At 51.0% G+C, this 17502-nt stretch overlaps 2 protein-coding genes across 2 annotated transcripts; both read left to right on the top strand.

The window, feature by feature from the left end:
- Nucleotides 1-3732: 3732 nt before the first annotated feature.
- Nucleotides 3733-11582, top strand: BO95DRAFT_155046 (putative sensor histidine kinase/response regulator). Its single transcript, XM_025580674.1, has 4 exons — nucleotides 3733-6813; nucleotides 6879-8066; nucleotides 8144-9018; nucleotides 9088-11582. Exons 1-4 carry the CDS (start codon nucleotides 3905-3907, stop codon nucleotides 11121-11123), a joined length of 7008 nt encoding a protein of 2335 aa, XP_025441640.1. The 5' UTR covers nucleotides 3733-3904; the 3' UTR covers nucleotides 11124-11582.
- Nucleotides 11583-15813: 4231 nt separating this feature from the next.
- BO95DRAFT_390842 (KxDL motif-containing protein) lies at nucleotides 15814-17133 on the top strand. Its single transcript, XM_025583614.1, has 3 exons — nucleotides 15814-16284; nucleotides 16410-16562; nucleotides 16794-17133. Exons 1-3 carry the CDS (start codon nucleotides 15977-15979, stop codon nucleotides 16873-16875), a joined length of 543 nt encoding a protein of 180 aa, XP_025441639.1. The 5' UTR covers nucleotides 15814-15976; the 3' UTR covers nucleotides 16876-17133.
- The last annotated feature ends 369 nt before the right edge of the window (nucleotides 17134-17502 follow it).

Genomic DNA, 17502 nt, shown 5'->3' with positions numbered 1-17502 from the left:
GAGCAAGAAGTGGGTGTTGGTGGTGGTGGTGGTGGTGATGGGTGGGTGGGTATTGATAGAATGAGATGAGATGAATTGGGATAGGATAAATGGAATGGGGTTTAGGACTCGCAGTAGTGGTAGTGATAGTAGCAATACCAGCACTACCAGATATAGGGTGTTGGGTTTAGGTGGTGGAAGGAGATTAGGAGAAAGGCTCAAATTGATCTGACCTTTCCTAGTTGTAAAAGCAGAATGAAGAAGCACTGGCAGCAGGTTCTACTGCTATGCTAAAATGCTAGTACAATAATGAGAAATAATGTATTGACCCAGCCAGCAAGAGATCGTCGATTTGTGCTGGCAGAGTTCAAGATGTGGAAATGGTCCGTCGCCCGGGGGGGGGGAAAGAAAGGAAAGTGGAAAGTTCCAAGCTATGACGTAGTTAAGGCAAGCCCTGGACTGGGCTGGGCTGGATGAATGGGGGGAGAGGGGAGAGAGGAGAAGAGGAGAAGAGGAAAAAGGGAACAGGAGCGAAAGTAAGGGAAAAGAAAACCCCGAGGGCTGTTTTCGGCACTTGTCTACTATTAATCTTCTCCAGTCAAAAGACGTCTCCCAGATGAAGTTTGTCTTTGGGGCTGAATAGATGATAATTCAGTAGAGGTAACAGCTGATTGATTGTCTGGTCTCAATGACTGGCAAACAATCCCGTCAAGCCGCCGCAAATAGCCAAGTGTGGGAGAGACAGGAGAGAAAAGAACAAACTGCGGAATTGAAGACAGATCGGGAGGGAAGTGGGATAGTCCGCTACGGGGAGAGCGAAAGCAACTTACAAGGAAATCAGTCACAAGAGAGCAAGAGGAAGGATGGGCAAATCAAGTACTCTACTCTGGTAGTCCGTCTACTGCCTTGCCTAGTCTCAGCAGCGGGCAAAAAGGTCAAGAATCCAAGAATGAAGGAAAAGACCTGTCTGGACTTGCAAGGTCTTGTGTTGACTAAAACAGATTTCAAAGTCCCACTAAGCAATGAACAAGGTTCTTGGTATATTATCTGCAATACATTATGCATTGTTGTGTATAGTAAGTACTCCGTAGAGCAGCAGCAGCAGCACGAGTGTACAGTACTAAACTAATATTAATAACCTCAGGAACCCTAACCCCTCTAAATGATGCCACGTTCAAATTAGTCGCAGGAACGACAAATGCTGGATGACATTGACATACCTGAAAGTAGACTAGTGTAAGGGCAGCCCCCGTCTTGAGTTTGCATCAAGTAAGCAAGCCCTCTCCGCCCATGCCGCCACCATCATCATCATTACTACTAAGTATCATCCTCTGTAGTACAGAGTAACTAGGTACAGTACTCTTATTAATAGACCACTGCTTGCTTAACTATCCTCCGGTAACCTAATGGTTCAATGATTCCAACTGTGACGCCCCGAATACGGTGGAGCATCACTGTAGCTGCTCGCTCATGGCTGCATCATCGAGCCGCGACAGATGCCTGTCCTCTGCACTGTACCCTCCTTGGTCACGAGCCACTTACCGCGATGCCTAAGGCTGAAAACTCCTCCACTTTCTCCCCTCAGCTCTCTTTCCCGGATACTGGGTCCGTCCACTGTGTAGCAAGCAAATGGGACGTCTTACAGCTGCGAATAGTGGACGAAGAACAAAAACCAGAACGAAATGGATAGGTCGATTTTTCGTCATACTACTTTCGTACTAACTTGGTAGGCTTTGCCGCTTATGTTCCAGCTATGTGAAATGACCCTTTTAGGTGATCCCCGAGATCCTCAACAATGGTTCGTGAGGCACGCGATCTGCGCAATAACCACTAACCACTAACAGACCATGTGCTCGCTTCACTTCTAGACCTTCTGAAGGCAGCGACTGGATTCTTGCCTGCATCAATGATGGCATTTCTCCTAATCTGTCTAGCCGAGTTTTGGTTAATAGACTGGGTCCTCCGCAATAATAAATATGCCCAGTGTCCATCGCGACATTTTATATCGTCGTCCTCCTGACACTGCGTTGATGACTCCGAGAACGACTTTCTAAGGCACACTACTACTAATCTTGTGAGCTTTGGATTCGTGATTTCTGCATGTGAGCTTTTACGCCCACTAGGATGTAGCTCAAATCGTGCACTAGGAGAGGCCTGCTTTAAACACCTTAAGAAAATCCCGAGCGAACCCGCGCAGACCCGGGGTTTAGAACTAGAATGATGATCGCAGAACAGAGTCTCGCTCGCTCGCGATGGTTGCTGAGGCGAAGCGATGACGGCATGGAACCGTCAGTGTTCAGTGTTGCCGCGTGGGTTGGCAGTCTCCCAAGCATTTGGTACCATGGGAGTTAGCCAGGCTAGCTTACTTTATCTCCTGCTCAGACACTCCAGTTCCAGGGAGCTATAAGTAGCTAACTGGGAAATACACAGCCTGCAGCGGAAGAGTCCATCCACGTATCACCTTCGGTAGTTCTTCTGCAGCTGTACTGTACCTACTCCGTACCGTGCAGCGGACCCCCATTTCTTGCTGCCGGCGCTGCAGTGCCTACTTGTTTCGCTAGTGTAAGTCCAGGAACCTGACGATCTTAAGGGCGATGGTATGACGAAGCCGTGTTCCATGTCGGCGATGGAACACGTGGGAGGGTAGACACACTCTAGTACTAAGAACTCACTCACAACTCGAACATACGGTACATTGAAACATGTTGTCGTAGCCCTTGTCCAAGGGAATTGATGCGAGATCTATTTGACACAAGCGATCGGGAGTTCATGACAATGTGCCGGTGGGTGACATCTTCGCATGCTACCGAGTACTAACTACCTTAGTCTAGTTAAACTCAGATTAAGACTGACTGACTTTCAGTCAAGCCCCAGAGCCCTGTTGAGCCCTGTTCCTCGAATCATAATTCCGAGTGATATTCAGGAGTATGGCCTTTAGGCAAAATACTCCTCTAGTCGCCAGAGGCTACAGTGAATAAAGTGCTAGTGTAGTCTTTCATGCGCCCACCAGTGCCATTGATCGTTCCCGTACTTTGGCTGATTCTTGGCAGCCTACTTCTGAATGCATGATTTATGCATTGCACTGTACCACAAAAGGCCACAATGTGACAGGCCTGAATAAGCAAATTACAGTCTACCAGAGTAGGAAAGTTGAACAAGTGGCGGGGTAGAGAGGGCTGATGGTGATGAGTGGCATGTTGCCAGTCGGCCGTTTGCTGCCTGCCATCCATCCATCACGTTGTGCCCTGAAAACAAGTGAGACAAATCGACGGCTGATCGGCCGCCCACTATTTTTCTACTTCAATTTCCCTCGTGATGCCCAACGGCAGCTGACTCAGCCCAGAGCGAAAATGACGGGAACCCTCTCCCAGTGAGGAAATCCTGCAGCCTCAGGCACTCATACCCACTCCGTCCCCCTCAAACCAAAGTTTCAAAGCTTCGAAGTTCCTGCCTCGCCTCGAAAAAGAACTGGAGTCTTATCAAAGTGGTTTGTTCACTTACACAACCCATCATCCTTGGCCAAGGGGTAGCTCGTGTTGTTGAGGTAAGCCCACCATCCAAAAAACTACATTCAATCTAAACGAAGGAAATCCCCCCCCTCTCAAAAGCAGAGTGCGCACAACCGTGCGGTCTCGACTGGAGCCGTTGACCTTTACCTAATCTAGTCCCAAGGAGCGGCAACACTCACTCACTCGCTCACTTTCGCTCCCTCGTTCTCCCTCCCTCCTCCTCTCTCTCTCTCTCTCCACCGTCCTTGGCGACGATTATTGTTCAAACCGTTTTCGTTCTTATGAATCTTCTCTCGGACCACTCCGACCACCCCTTCTCCGAGTACGAGTGCGTCTACACACGGCAGGCGATTCATCTATGGCCGTCAATTGAGGGGTGACATTCTGTCTGACACAATTGTTTATTGTTGGTTGCGATGGACGATAGCCATATCTTGGGGGATGATTTGCCGCTCCCCCCGGCGCGGCTCTTTGAGAGGTTGGCACAGCTACCTGGATACACCTGGGATCAGTCTGTTGAGCCGTTTCACTCTACCTACAATCACTGGCATGTCTTCGGCCTTCGTCATGCCGTTGAATCTGACGTTTCCACCCCCGCCGCAACCTCCTCGGGCCCCTCCAGTCTGGCTCGCAATTCCCCGCGCACCGAATCCCGTCCCCCGTTTCGTCATCATTGGAGGAGCAGCTTAAGCGAGTCCAGCAGCGAATTATCGCTGTCTCGTATCGATCATGAGCCGATATGGATCCCGGTCGTCGCCCGTGTTTCGTCCCACGTTGTCAGACTCGAGCGCGAATTCCATATGCTACGGTCGATTGTGCAAACTTCGGACCCAGATTGCAACCACACAATACGGCCGATTGATCTGATACGACTGCCGCCAGACCCCGGGGATTCGGGCACTCTGCTCGTAGCTCTTTTCGAATCGCCCGGTCCGAACATGCTGCGGGAGATGGTCGCTTTTGGACCCGCTTGGTTTGCAGTTGGCGGCAGGACCGACAGCAACGAGCCCACACCCGGAGAGCAGGTATCTCTTTCGGTATTTCTAGACTTCGCGATTGGGGCATGTGATTGTTTGGAACTTCTGCATTACGGCCTCAAAACCGTCCATGGTGAAATTCGGGGAGATGCCTTCCACTTCAACCGGGAGGCCCGTTCGGTGAAGCTGACCAACACTGGCAATGGCGCTCGGTCATTCGACAATATCTTGAGCGAGGGCTGGTCGTCGCTTTCGAGGGAATTAGGCGTCAAGAACAAGCTGCAATTCATCGCACCAGAGCAGACGGGGAGAATGCCAACAGAACCGGACAGCCGGACAGATATCTATGCGCTTGGCGTGCTCTTCTGGACTATGCTGGTGGGCAAACCGGCTTTCACCGGCAGCGATCCCGTCGAAGTTGTGCAGAACGTTCTCGGAAAGAAGTTAGTCCCCGTTTCAGCGAAGAGGATGGATGTTCCGGATGCCGTATCAGCTGTCATTCAAAAGATGACGCAGAAGGCTGTCAATGAACGTTACCATACGATTTCTTCCGTTAAGCGAGACCTAGCGCAAATTTCCCAGTTACTTGGAGATGGTGATAGCGAGGCCTTGAAGGACTTCCAGATTGCACAGCGGGATGTCTCATCTTTCTTCACTCTTCCGTCTCGCATGTTTGGACGACGTGAAGAATACGACAAGATTATTAGTGTTGTGGAAAAGGTTCACAGGCGCCAACAATCTGCCTATGCGAGAGCTGGCGCGCAAGCTTCTAGTGGAGTGGGTTCGAACTCGTCCGTGTCCGATGGCCGAGTTGACAGCTTTGAGATCGCGTCGGGCTCAAGCGACTCGGGTTCATTCCATCTAGCTTCCAAAACTACTAATGGCGGCCCTCTAGGTCGGGTCTCTACGCATGAGTCTCTGCATAGCACGGAGTCTTCCCTTTCAACTCCGAAGCCGGGAAATGCCTCTGGCAAGCTCAAGAGTCCGGTGGAATCACGCGCATCCTGGGATATTGCGGACCGAGATAGCCACCCTTCGATGGGCACAAGCACGCAAAGTCATGGAGAGTCGATCACTTCTGTCACTAGACCTAAAGCTGCCAACAAAGCACGTCGGATCGGAAAATGTGAGATTATCGCCATTAGCGGCGCGGCTGGTATCGGCAAAACCGATCTTGTAAATCGAGTTCAACCGACGATACGTAAACTTGGGTACATTGGCATAGCTCGTCTGGACCGAGCTAGGCGAGTTCCCTTTGAGCCTTTTGCGAAGATCTTGGCTAGCCTTCTCCGTCAAATATTCTCGGAACGTGATGTCACCACCGACTATCACAACAATGTCCGCACGGCACTACGACCCATGTGGCCGACCTTGCATCGAGTCCTCGAGCTTCCGGAACAGCTCATGTCATCTGGTAAGAAAGATAAGCAGATCTCACCTAGGCTTTCTGCAGCGCAGCATATATTCAAAGATGTCTCGACCAAAGGAGAACCGTCCAAGCGCGTAGCGATGCCTCGTCTTGACGACGGGCAAAGCTCGGTCGACTTTTTTCTGTCTAATGCAGCACTGAAGAACATGCGATTGATGGAGACATTTTTGGAGATTCTGAAAACTCTATCGCAGTACAGGGTGATTTGTGCATGTGTGGATGACCTGCAATATGCTGATGACGAAACCCTGGAGTTGATTATGAACATTGTGAAAGCCAAGCTACCTTGTGTGCTTATTCTCACGAGCCGACAGTCGGAACTCGAGTCAGATGCCATCAAGTCCCTTTTCGAAGCCGAAAATCCTAATGTGACACGAATTGTGCTGAAGCCCCTCGGAGAAGAAGAGATCATGCAAGTTGTAGCGGCCACGATGCACCAAGCTCCAAACCCAACATTAACGCCACTCGCAGCCGTGATCCAAGAGAAGAGCATGGGCAACCCGTTCTTTGTGCGAATGATGTTAGAGACTTGCTATAGCAAGAATTGCATCTGGTATTCCTGGAAAAACTCTACCTGGGAGTTTGACTTGGATCGTATTTTCACCGAATTCGTGGCACCTAGGTATGGAGAGGGCCTGGGACTTGGTTTTATTGCTCGGCGTCTTCAAGAAAACCCTACAGCGGCAAGGTCCATCATGGTCTGGGGAGCGTTGCTGGGAAGCCCCTTTGCCTTCTCGTTGGTCCAAAAGCTTCTTACAAGCGAGTTTCTATTCTCGAGCGATGACGACGAAGCTGTTGATTTGACATGCCCTCAGAATGCGAACCTGATTCGACAGTCCGAGGCCGACATTGTCGTTGGGCTGCAGTATCTTGTCCAAGCAAACCTTATAATTCCCGGGAAAACGGACGATGAATTCAGGTATGTTTCCCGAATAACTTAATCTTACCCCCACTTGATCATTCCACTGACTCGGGCCGCATAAGGTTTGTAAATGATCGGTTCTCACAAGCCGCATTGTCATTGACTGAGGGTCGAAACGTTGAGAAAATGCATTTCATCATATCTCAAGCCATGATGAAATACTATCATGACGGACGCAGTCGATATGCCTTGGCACGGCATGTGGCTCTCGCGTCGCGAATCATCAAGTCTCGTGTTGTCGAAAGACTGGAATACAGAAAGATCCTCTGGGATGCAGCTCAGACTGCAGCTCAGTCAGGCGCTCGACCGACTGCGCTCTGGTACTTCCGCCATTGTATCGCATTCCTCCAGGACGACCCTTGGAATGATAATAACACGGATGTTTACTACCATGAGACCTTGCGTCTGCACATTGCCACTGCCGAGATGTCATGGTCTCAAGGACATAACACAGAAGCCCTGGATCTTCTGGACAAGGTGTTCGAGCATGGAAAAAGTGCCGTTTGCAAGTCAAGGGCTTGGATTGTGAAGGCAAAAATCTACGCTCAAATGGGAAACCACCTCCGCTCCATGGATTCGCTTCTGACATGTCTTGATGAGTTGGGGGTCCATCTTCGGGAGCCAACCACATACGAACAATGCGATACTGCATACAAAAGTCTTAGCGAATATCTCGGCAAGATGGACTTGGATGTCATTGTTCGGAAACCTATCAGCAAAGATATCAACATGATAACCATCGGAGCAGTGATGGCTGAGGCGATGTCCGTCACCTACTGGGATGATGGCTTGACGTTTTACCGAATGGCAATAGAGATGATAAATCTTCACCTGTTCAAAGGTGGCTTCGTGCAGATCTCGATAGGCTGCTCCCATCTTGCCATGATTTCCTTCAGTCGCTTCCGTGATCTGGACCTTGCTGTCAAACTCAGTGACCATGCGCTCAGTCTCCTTGAGCGCTGCCCTGAGCCATGGACCCAAGGTCGGGGCCTGATCGTTCATAATCTTTATGTTGCTCACTTGCGGGTGCCGTTGTCATCTACGCTTCCTGTTCTTGAAACTTCGGTGGAGACTTCGTTCTCAATGGGTGACCCCTACATCACTTTGATCAGTCTCTCCTCGATGGCAATGACGCGGCTGTTCTTGGGCCACGATATGGCTCAGGTTGAGGCTTTCTGTAATGAAAGCCCCGAGGATATACCTGACTGGGTAAATGATACTCGTGGGGGTGCCACTCTCCTCGCAGTACGGTAAGACTCCCTTCAAGCCGAGCACTTCCACATCGGGAAGAGTGAAGATACAAAAACTAATTCCCTTAACCATGTAGACAAGTTGCGCGTGCGCTGCAAGGGAAGACATCCTGCCGGTTCGCTGACACTGTCATGTCTGACGAGCATCACCATACCAATGAATATATCGCTTTCCTGGATAACAATGCTAGCAATGCTGATCGCCCGCGGGACATTTACTGGGGTTTAGCAATGATTCCTCTGTTCGCTTACGGCCACCATACCCGAGCTATAGAGGTTGGCATGCAGATGATGAATACGATGCCTAGGTTGTGGTCTGCTCGTGTCTCTTATGTCGTCTATTTCTACCTTGCGCTCTCCCTTCTGACGCTCCACAACGACTACCCTGCACGTGGGTATCTTGATGGAGGGTTGAAGCCGGTGCTGAAGTACAAAGCAGAGGTGGATTTCGCACGGAGCGCTTGCGATGCGAACTATGGCATGTGGTCACTGATCCTGGAGGCTTTGATTTGCGAAGTCCGAAACGACCACACCTCGGCCATTCAGGCTTTTGAGGCTGCTATTGACCACTGCCAGATCCATGGATGGCCATTGGAGGAAGCCCTTGCCCTTGAGCTGCACGGTGAATTCCTGATCCGACGTGGTGCAAAGAGAGCGGCACGCTCAGTGATGCAGGATGCGATCGCCGCCTGGGCAGCAGTCAGCGCTGTGGGTAAAGCAGCCCAACTGACCGAAAAGCACGAGTGGCTACTGAAAACCGCGACATCTTCGAGAAATGTTGACGTCGGGTGCCAGACTGTTGACTCACTCCTTGGAATCAACCGCAATTCAGGACAGGAACATATTGGTGTGAACCCGAATATGGAAGAAGATGATCGGAAACAGCGCTGGTTAGAACAGAACGGCGTTACGACTGGTGAGCGGTCATTGGACATTTCGGGTGTTGGTCTCGGTAAGCTTGAACTACTTGTCCCGAATTTCTGATTCCCCCCTATTGGTTTTTGAGTCTGACAGCAAGCAGATATAATTGATCTCTCGAGTATTCTCGAGTCGAGCCAAGTGATGTCGTCTGAGCTACAGATCGACAAACTCTTGACAAAAATGATCGAAATTGTCCTCGAATCGTGCAACGGTTCGGACTCAGCTCTGATTGCGACAAACTTCGATAACAATTTCACCGTAGCTGCGACTGGCGACATGGAAAAGGGCCAAAAGTCTTATGTCGACGGTCTTCCATTCTCGTCAATTGAGGACAAGATGGCCCATCAGATCTCCCACTATGTCATGCGTACCCGAGAGGAGGTCCTCGTCCACAACGTTCTTGAGGATGAACGATTCTCCAACGTTAGCGAAGCTTATCAGACAAGATATCCCATGGGAAGATCGGTCATTGCATTGCCAATCATGCAAGCCGAAAATCTTCTTGGTGTCATCCACATCGAAGGGAAACCAAACTCCTTTACCCAACGCAATGTGGTCGTGCTTCACTTGCTTTGCAATCAGATCGGCATCTCCTTGTCCAATGCATTACTCTTCCGTGAGGTCCGCAAAGTCAGTGCCACCAACGCATCGATGGTTGAAGCACAAAAGCGCGCGCTAGCCCAAGCTCGAGAGGCGGAGCAGAAGGCCAAGGTGGCAGAAGCCGAAGCTAAGCACAATGTGAAACTCAAAGAAGATGCAGCCAAGGCTAAATCCATCTTCCTTGCGAATATCTCCCATGATTTGCGCACTCCGATGAACGGTGTGATCGGTCTCTCCGAACTTCTCAAGGGTACTCGATTGGATAAAGAGCAAGATGAATATGTCGAGTCGATTCGTGTATGCGCCGATACTCTGCTGACCCTCATCAACGACATCCTCGACTTCTCGAAGCTTGAAGCAGGAAAGATGAAGATCTCCACTGTCCCCCTCAATATCCGAGAAACAATCTCGGAGGTAGTCCGCGCGCTTCGTTATACGCACCGCGACCGAGGCTTGGAGACCATCGAGGACTTGGACAAGGTCCCACCAGAACTTGTCGTCCTTGGTGATCCTGTTCGGCTGCACCAGATCTTCATGAATCTGCTAAGCAACAGCTACAAATTTACGCCTAAAGGGTCTGTGACCGTGCGGGCCCGGGTGTCGCGAGAAGGCAAAGGGCGCATCCGTTTGGAGTGCTCGGTGTCGGACACCGGCATCGGTATCTCTGAGGAGCAGAAGTCGCGACTCTTCCGACCTTTCTCTCAGGCCGACAACTCGACCGCAAGATCATACGGAGGTAGTGGGCTAGGGTTGAGCATCTGCAAAGCGATCATCGAAGACGTCCTGGGAGGAGCGATCTGGCTCGATTCCACGTCCGGCGTCGGCACCACAGTCACATTCCATCTGTCCTTCAACAAAGTGAAGGATGCTTCTAATAAAGGTCTACGTTCGAAGCTCCCCAGCCCCGACGGGGAGAAGGCGTCTTCCCCCAAGCCCACGGCTCGTGATCTGAGCATGGTCCCCCGCGATCAGATCCGGGTGTGCATTGCCGAAGACAATCCGATCAACCAGAAGATCGCCGTCAAGTTCGTGACCGGCCTCAATCTGCAGTGCGAAGCCTACAGCGACGGCCGCCAGGCGGTCGAGGCTCTCCGGGCCCGCTCCCGGGAAGGCAACCCCTTCCACGTGGTCCTCATGGACGTGCAGATGCCCACCCTGGATGGATACAACGCGACGCGCGAGATCCGCAAAGACCCGGACCCCAATGTCAACGAGGCCCTGGTCATTGCGATGACCGCCAGCGCCATCGAGGGCGACCGGGAGAAATGCATCGACGCCGGCATGAACAACTACCTCCCGAAGCCGGTCCGATCCACCATCCTGGCCGAGATGCTCGACCAGTACCTCGCCCCGGTCCCCGCCTACACGCGCACTCGCATGACGAATCGCGATCGCGGGAGCGTGAGTACCGACGCCGGCACGCCGCCACTCAGCAACAGCTCCTCGACGCCCCAGTCCCAATCCGCTAGTCCAGTTATCGCACTCACGCCCGAGGAGGAAAAACCACTTGCCCCCAGCAACAGCAACAGCACCTGAACAGCAACAAGGCATTCGAAGGAAAAATTGCAACATTTTGCAGGAATTCTCGAAAGTCTCTTCTTTTCTTCTCCTGTTTCCCTTGCCGCCCCCACTTGTTTGTATGTTTGAGATACCACATCTGTATAAATTGGAGTTCTTCCTTCCATCTTTTTTTTTCTCTCTCTCTTCTATTCCTTCATCTGTTTGTCTTCATTCGTTCCCCCCCTTTTCTCTTATACAAAATCTTGTGATGTATCCCCAGCTACAATCTGTCTGCGTTAGGGGTAAATTTTTCCATCCATTAAATAGCTTCGTTTCTGGTTAGCGAATCTTCTGGTTTTCTGCTCCCAAGCTTTCTCTCCGGCCTCTTTTTGCTTTCAAAACCACGATCGGCCACAATGGGGTATGGATATAAATAGACCCCGGTCTCCTTTCGTTCCTCTGTCCCCCACATCCCCTTCTAGGCGCGTGCTTCTCTACCTACCCTATGTTGGTTGATCTGTCGTCTACTGTGGTGTCCGCATAGGCCTATCCACCACAACAACTTGATGATTAAATGAAGGATATGATTAATGATACTCGAGATACTCACTCACTCAACCAGTAATATATATGCTATCCAGACCCGGTGAAGTTAGGTACTCAGATGCTACGTAATTGCAGTAATCCCTACAGAGCGTCGCGCCTCGCTTCTACGGTATATATGTTTTGCCGACATGATGGTATGCCTACCCAGCGTCATTGCGGGGACTTTTGGGAAAAGAACCTCCCCGAAATATAAGCCGAGCTGTTTTCTTTTGCCAGCAAGATGTGTTGATTTCCAAATTCTGTGTTACTTCTCGACTCGATGCCGAAATAGATCTTGGATTCGAGGATGGATCCATTTCCAGCAAAGCTAGTCGAATGTTGTGGCTTTACCTATCATCTTAATTGATCATGGTTCACTCATCGGCATGTGGAGCGAGGCGGGACAGTAGACGTCGATGGTTGAATGGATTCTGGATTGTAGTGTTTGGCCATCGCGAAATCGAAGAATTTGATTTCGTTGTAGCATTTGTCTCTGATATTGTTTTCGAGGTCGGACCTGGTTGCCAAGTGGGTGGTTGTCGACACAATATTGAGTTGAGAGGGCGGAATGGGGCGGAAGTGGTTCTCTTCTGCGGATTGAAGACAAGCAGTCGATGCGGGGTGGAGGTGGTTGAATGGATTGTAGATGGCGCGAGCAAAAGAGGCTTCATTGGAGCTCATTTCCACACGATGGGAAAGCCGTAAGGTGCCTAACGACTAGTCTAGCGGCCAGATGGCCGCCGAACGCACCTGACGTCCCAAGCTAGTGATTGTTGAGAATGCACTGGGATGACGTTGTTTCTGTCGGCCTGATTTGGATCCCGCACCGCGAATGCCAGATCTGATGCTTAGGTACAGTACTGTATGTCAGGCATGAGCATGGATGATCGCAGGGTGGAGCTGCATGCCTGGTTGAACTTGGTTTAGAACGAGCGCTTATCGTAGGACGGGCCCGGCCTCAACCCGTGGTCTCAACCCACTCGCTGTCTTCTGGAAAACGCCCACAAGGAAAGCAAGCTGGAAGGTGCCGATGAGCGACAGGGCTGGGTGATTAGCCGCCGGAATAATATGGAGACTCTCCCATCGTCGCCACCAGAGTACGGCGAGCTCTATAGTATCTATGGTACGAACAAAGCCTCCGGTAGTTGTTCGATTCCTCATCTGGCGGTGAAGAAAGCAAACGAGGGCCAGGCGAATGAAGGTACTTTCCCTTCCCCCCCAATTAACCCCACCCACTCTGCATCAATACTCTAAAGAAGGATTAGCCATCCGCAGTGCATCCGTCGCCGTTGACTGACAGGAATGGAGAGTGTGTCTGCCCTCCACTCCGGAGTCGTCTTTTCGCCCATGGAGAAACTTAACACGGACCCTCACCTGCAGCCAATTGTTGGGCACTGCGGGGATAGTCGTCTCACATCCAAAGAAGCCATGACCCAGCATGCATCGGAGGTATTAGCAGCCTAGCCCAAGAGCCTTGGTGCAGCGCCGGCGAATCTCGAGCAGCAGTCTGGTGCATTAGCGTAGCGTTACCAGCATAGATCAGACAGACTTTGCGAGCCGCTGCTCGTGAAAACTCCGTAATCCCAAAATAAAGTAGTCGGAATTTTGCCTCGCTCGTCATTCTCTCATGGCCTACTCAGATAATTTGGCCAGGCATGATCTGACTCAGTTCAGCAAAACTTGGCGACCCGAGAGGAGCTGTGTCGTGAGATAAACCGAAGCAAGCAGTGACCCAATCAAGTGATGTCAAATTTACACACGAATGATCAAAGTAGTTCATCGGAGGCACAATCATCACTTCATTGGGTTTCTGTGTGACCAATAATTCCGGTCGGGCTGCTGGACGACCAAGCACGAGAGACCCTCATCTAAGGTGCCGATAGCTGAGACATAATAGTTAGGGCCGCTCAGGCACAGTTGAAAAAAGACAGCGTGAGGAAAAAGACACGGCCGCAATTGCAAGGCAACAATCCAAGAGTCCGTGAGGCAGCAAGGTTGGAGACATAATGACAGTACGCGCATAAGATGCAGGAAGAATCGAATGCCACTGGTCATAGCGGCTTGTCGGTGGATGTCACCCTGAAGCCGGCGTCGATCGTGACTGGTGTATTTTCTCATCCAAGCCGGCGACCAGAAGAACAGGCTTTCCCTGCGTGTTTTAGCAGCTCCGATCTGCCTGTCAGCCAAGAGCCTGTATCGAGTGCGTATCCAGACCGTTTTCAACTCTTCTCGTTGGCTTTAGGTCTTTTGTACTTCTTTGGGCAGTATCATGAGGCCCTGATTCCGAGGTGTCGGCTTGCTGGACAGGGATGCCCTGAACCAAAATCTTGGGAGGATCGGAGGACTCCGAGACTCGTTCAAAACATTGAGTCGTGTATCTGCAAGCCAGTCGAGCCTCTTATCATCTGCACCCGTTCTGCACCGTACAACATATTGAAATTTCCACGTTGGCGGCGTCTATAGCGCTTGTTACCGTTGGAAGTCGGGAAGTTGATGATAGTTCACTCAATTGCTCGAGCTCAATGAATTCAGGCGCGGGATGCTGGGCCGCCGATAAGCGGACAACACACTCGCCTTGAATTCCACACCCCAGGTTGTTTTTGTTCTTTGCATGTCATATGCTTGGCGCATCCAGAAGATGAGAATCATCCCTGTCTGTCACACAGTCTCCCATTTGATTTCAGGGGCCAATTTCTGCCCTGCCGTGCCACTTGAGCGATCTTGGGTCGCCGCGCCGAGTTAGCAGAAGTCATTAGCCCGTTTTTGACGTTTGAGAATGCAGTCCCGGTCTTTTTGTGCTTCTAATTAGCCGGTTCTCCGTGCTTTTCTTGAATTGTTTTATGTGCCAGACCGCTCCTGTTCGTTCGTTCCGAACATATGCAGAGATGTCCAATGCTGATCCAAGATCCTCAATATTCGGTTTATTTCTATTGCCGCAAAGCTGTGACTTTCGTCAGCCCCCGCACCATATACTGCGCATGCAACTTTTTGTGCCTTGCAGTCTTTGATTCAAGACGTCACCATTCATATGGCCGTTCACGGATAAAGTCTTTCAACAAAACGGAAGTGGAAGAGACAAGCTTTCTTACCCTAACAAGTCTCCCAAGCCTCCCAAAGGGGATGACCTAGCAGCTCAAAGCCATCGGAACGTTATATCCTCGTTACGACAGATTCGATCGAGCTTCGAACAAATGAATCACGTCTTGAGTTTGATAATATATGGCTGTAATGACCGAAACAGCTCGAATGAATGCCACAAATTGTGATAGCTCCGTAGGCACTCATTTCTCATTGCATCTTGTCGAATAGATCTTGTACCTCTGTTGCTGCAATCACCTTACCTCAGCCACCCAGCCACCTGATATCGGTGGCGCATATTCACAAAGGACTAGCTTTAAAGAAGGGAGGTAATTTGCCGCATTCACAAACGGAAAAGAAGGCCTGCGGCATCTGAAAGTGAAATGAGTCTAGATGAGAGGTTGAAGGTCTCACGTATTTTGTTTCTTGATCATGAGCATACTGTGGCGCTCGAAAGGGGAGCAGTAGCTCCGCTGGAGATGAAAGTCGAAACACTGCAGGATCAGCTTCGCAGTGCGTCTCATTGTTCATCTTATAGCTTTGTCGTATCAGCCAGACCATTGCAGCCCAAGGAGAGAAAGAGGAAAAAGGTCCGAGAGCCCCCAGGATGACCGATAGTCTCGCCACGGGACATCGGGGAAGGTCGTCCGGGTGGAGGAGGGATGCAGAGGGCTGGACCAGTCTCCGACCATTCAGCAATCTTTCTAGTTTTTCGTCTTTTCAGCCAGAGCGGGGTTCTTCCGGGAAAAGGAGCGAATTGGCGTGCAGAAACTGCAAGACGGGCGGAATTGGGGGGTTGGGATTGGCGACAAGTGGAGGGATGATGGTGGGTGAGAGGCAGGAGGGGGGTGGGAGAAAATGCCTCCCCGGACAATCCCAATGCCCAATGGCTCTATCTCGCCCATCCCCAAGCCCCCCCTTTCCCCTCATGGCCTTGCTAAGGCTCATTTCCTTTGATCAGAGTTCATTCCGCCGGATGGAAGACTCTCCGCGGAGGGCTATATAAGCCCTCTCCTCGTCCTCCATCGTCCGGGCCTGTTCCTTCTTCCGTTTCTATCTCTCCAAGTCTCGTCTGCTTCCCTTCAACTCGTCGGAGTCATTCGTCGACTCTCTTGTATCTGCCCTCTGACATACCAGCCCCTTGATAGGCATCAGTCGTTGAACCTTCTTTGTCATTGAACTCACTGTTTCTATTCTCCTTCATCAGCTCCAAACCTCTTTTCACAATGGCGACACACCACTATCAGTCTCCCGCTCTCCCCATCAACGTCCCCTCTAAGGCTCCAGCTCAGGCTAGTCTTTATCCTGTCGGTCGAGTGTCGGGATCACCTCCTGATATCTCCGACGCCAGCACCACGGCAGGAAGCCGTACCTCCGCTGGATTCAGTTATGCATCCGGAAGCATTGGCGGCGATTATGACTCCAGCTCTGCCTCATACTCTGGAGTCGATGTTGTTGATGTTTTGAATGATCGCATGCAGGATATGTTTGACCCAACACCATTGGATAAGGGATTGGCGATGCAGGCGCAAGCGTGAGTGTCTAAACCCCGCCGCGGCGAACCCCGATTCGCTGCCCTTGAAACCCACAGAATTAGAAATGGGCAGCATAAATCTGGGATTCCAGAAATGAAGGGAGGCTAAAAACTTACCCCATCAGTTCCGGTCAGTTGAATGCGAAGCAGCGTGAGCTGATCGAGCTGCAAGCTCTTGCACAAAGGCGCCTAAAGGGCGTGCGCGCCAGTTTTGCCGATGGCATCAAAGTCGCTCGAGAAACCAAGCGGGATTTGGAATGGACCCAGAAACGCGTCAAGTAAGCTGCGAACTCATTCCCTGACATTTTTCGTCTTGCTCCGTATACGACTGGCGTCAACGGATTCCGCTCCGCTGACCAGCTGCGCGGACGTCCGCCGCGCTCCGCCGTCAAGATGGTTCTTGGCAGCGTTCAGTGTCCTACTGGTCCCCTTGAAACATCTTCCGCGTGTGGTTTGCAGGCGCGATCTACCCCGATACCAGAGCTTCAGATGCTGACTAACGAAACAAGTGCTTTGAAGGCCAAAGCTGAACATGCTCATCCCGATGAGTATCGGCGTGCGGCCAAGAAATACACCTTCGACGATAACTGAGCGACAAAAAGGGATCGTGTTGGGAAGTGGCCGAGACGAATTTGCAAGGCAAACACTCCCGTCGAGACCACGAAAGCTGGCTTTCCGATAAATTGGCTTCTATGGGTTTTGGATTTGGCGTGCTTGATTTCGGGATGGATTTTTTTGATTTGCGATACTGTTTAGCTGGGAGGGTTTCTGGGATAACCCCTGTCGTCGATGTTCCGTTGGCGGCGCGATGTAATATTGAGCCTGCTGGTCTTTGATGGGAATTTTCATATTCGGCAATATATCTTCATTTTTTCTTGCAGATTCGCGACTGGTTGCATTTCCGGGTAAAGGGGCGGGGGAGGTAAGAATGCGTGATCTATGGCTCCGAATAGACTGCGGATGCACAAGAAGGTGCGGCCGCGACGTTTCAGATTGACATGGGAAAAATGGAAACTCCCCATCACATCACATCCTGTGACGACAAGCGCCAAGTCATGTGCCAGGCCCAGGTCACCTGGGGTCACGATACGGGCACGGTCCTCGGTGGTATGTGGTAGGCGCATACCAGTGAAGCAGCAAGACTGACGCCAAGAATGCTATGAAGATATGGATAGATCGAGGACACGAACCTCATATCCTTATCTTTGCAATTCCACC

Source organism: Aspergillus brunneoviolaceus (genome assembly GCF_003184695.1).
Source record: "Aspergillus brunneoviolaceus CBS 621.78 unplaced genomic scaffold BO95scaffold_39, whole genome shotgun sequence".
NCBI classification, from domain to species: domain Eukaryota; kingdom Fungi; phylum Ascomycota; class Eurotiomycetes; order Eurotiales; family Aspergillaceae; genus Aspergillus; species Aspergillus brunneoviolaceus.
This window is presented reverse-complemented; position numbering and strand designations above follow the sequence as displayed.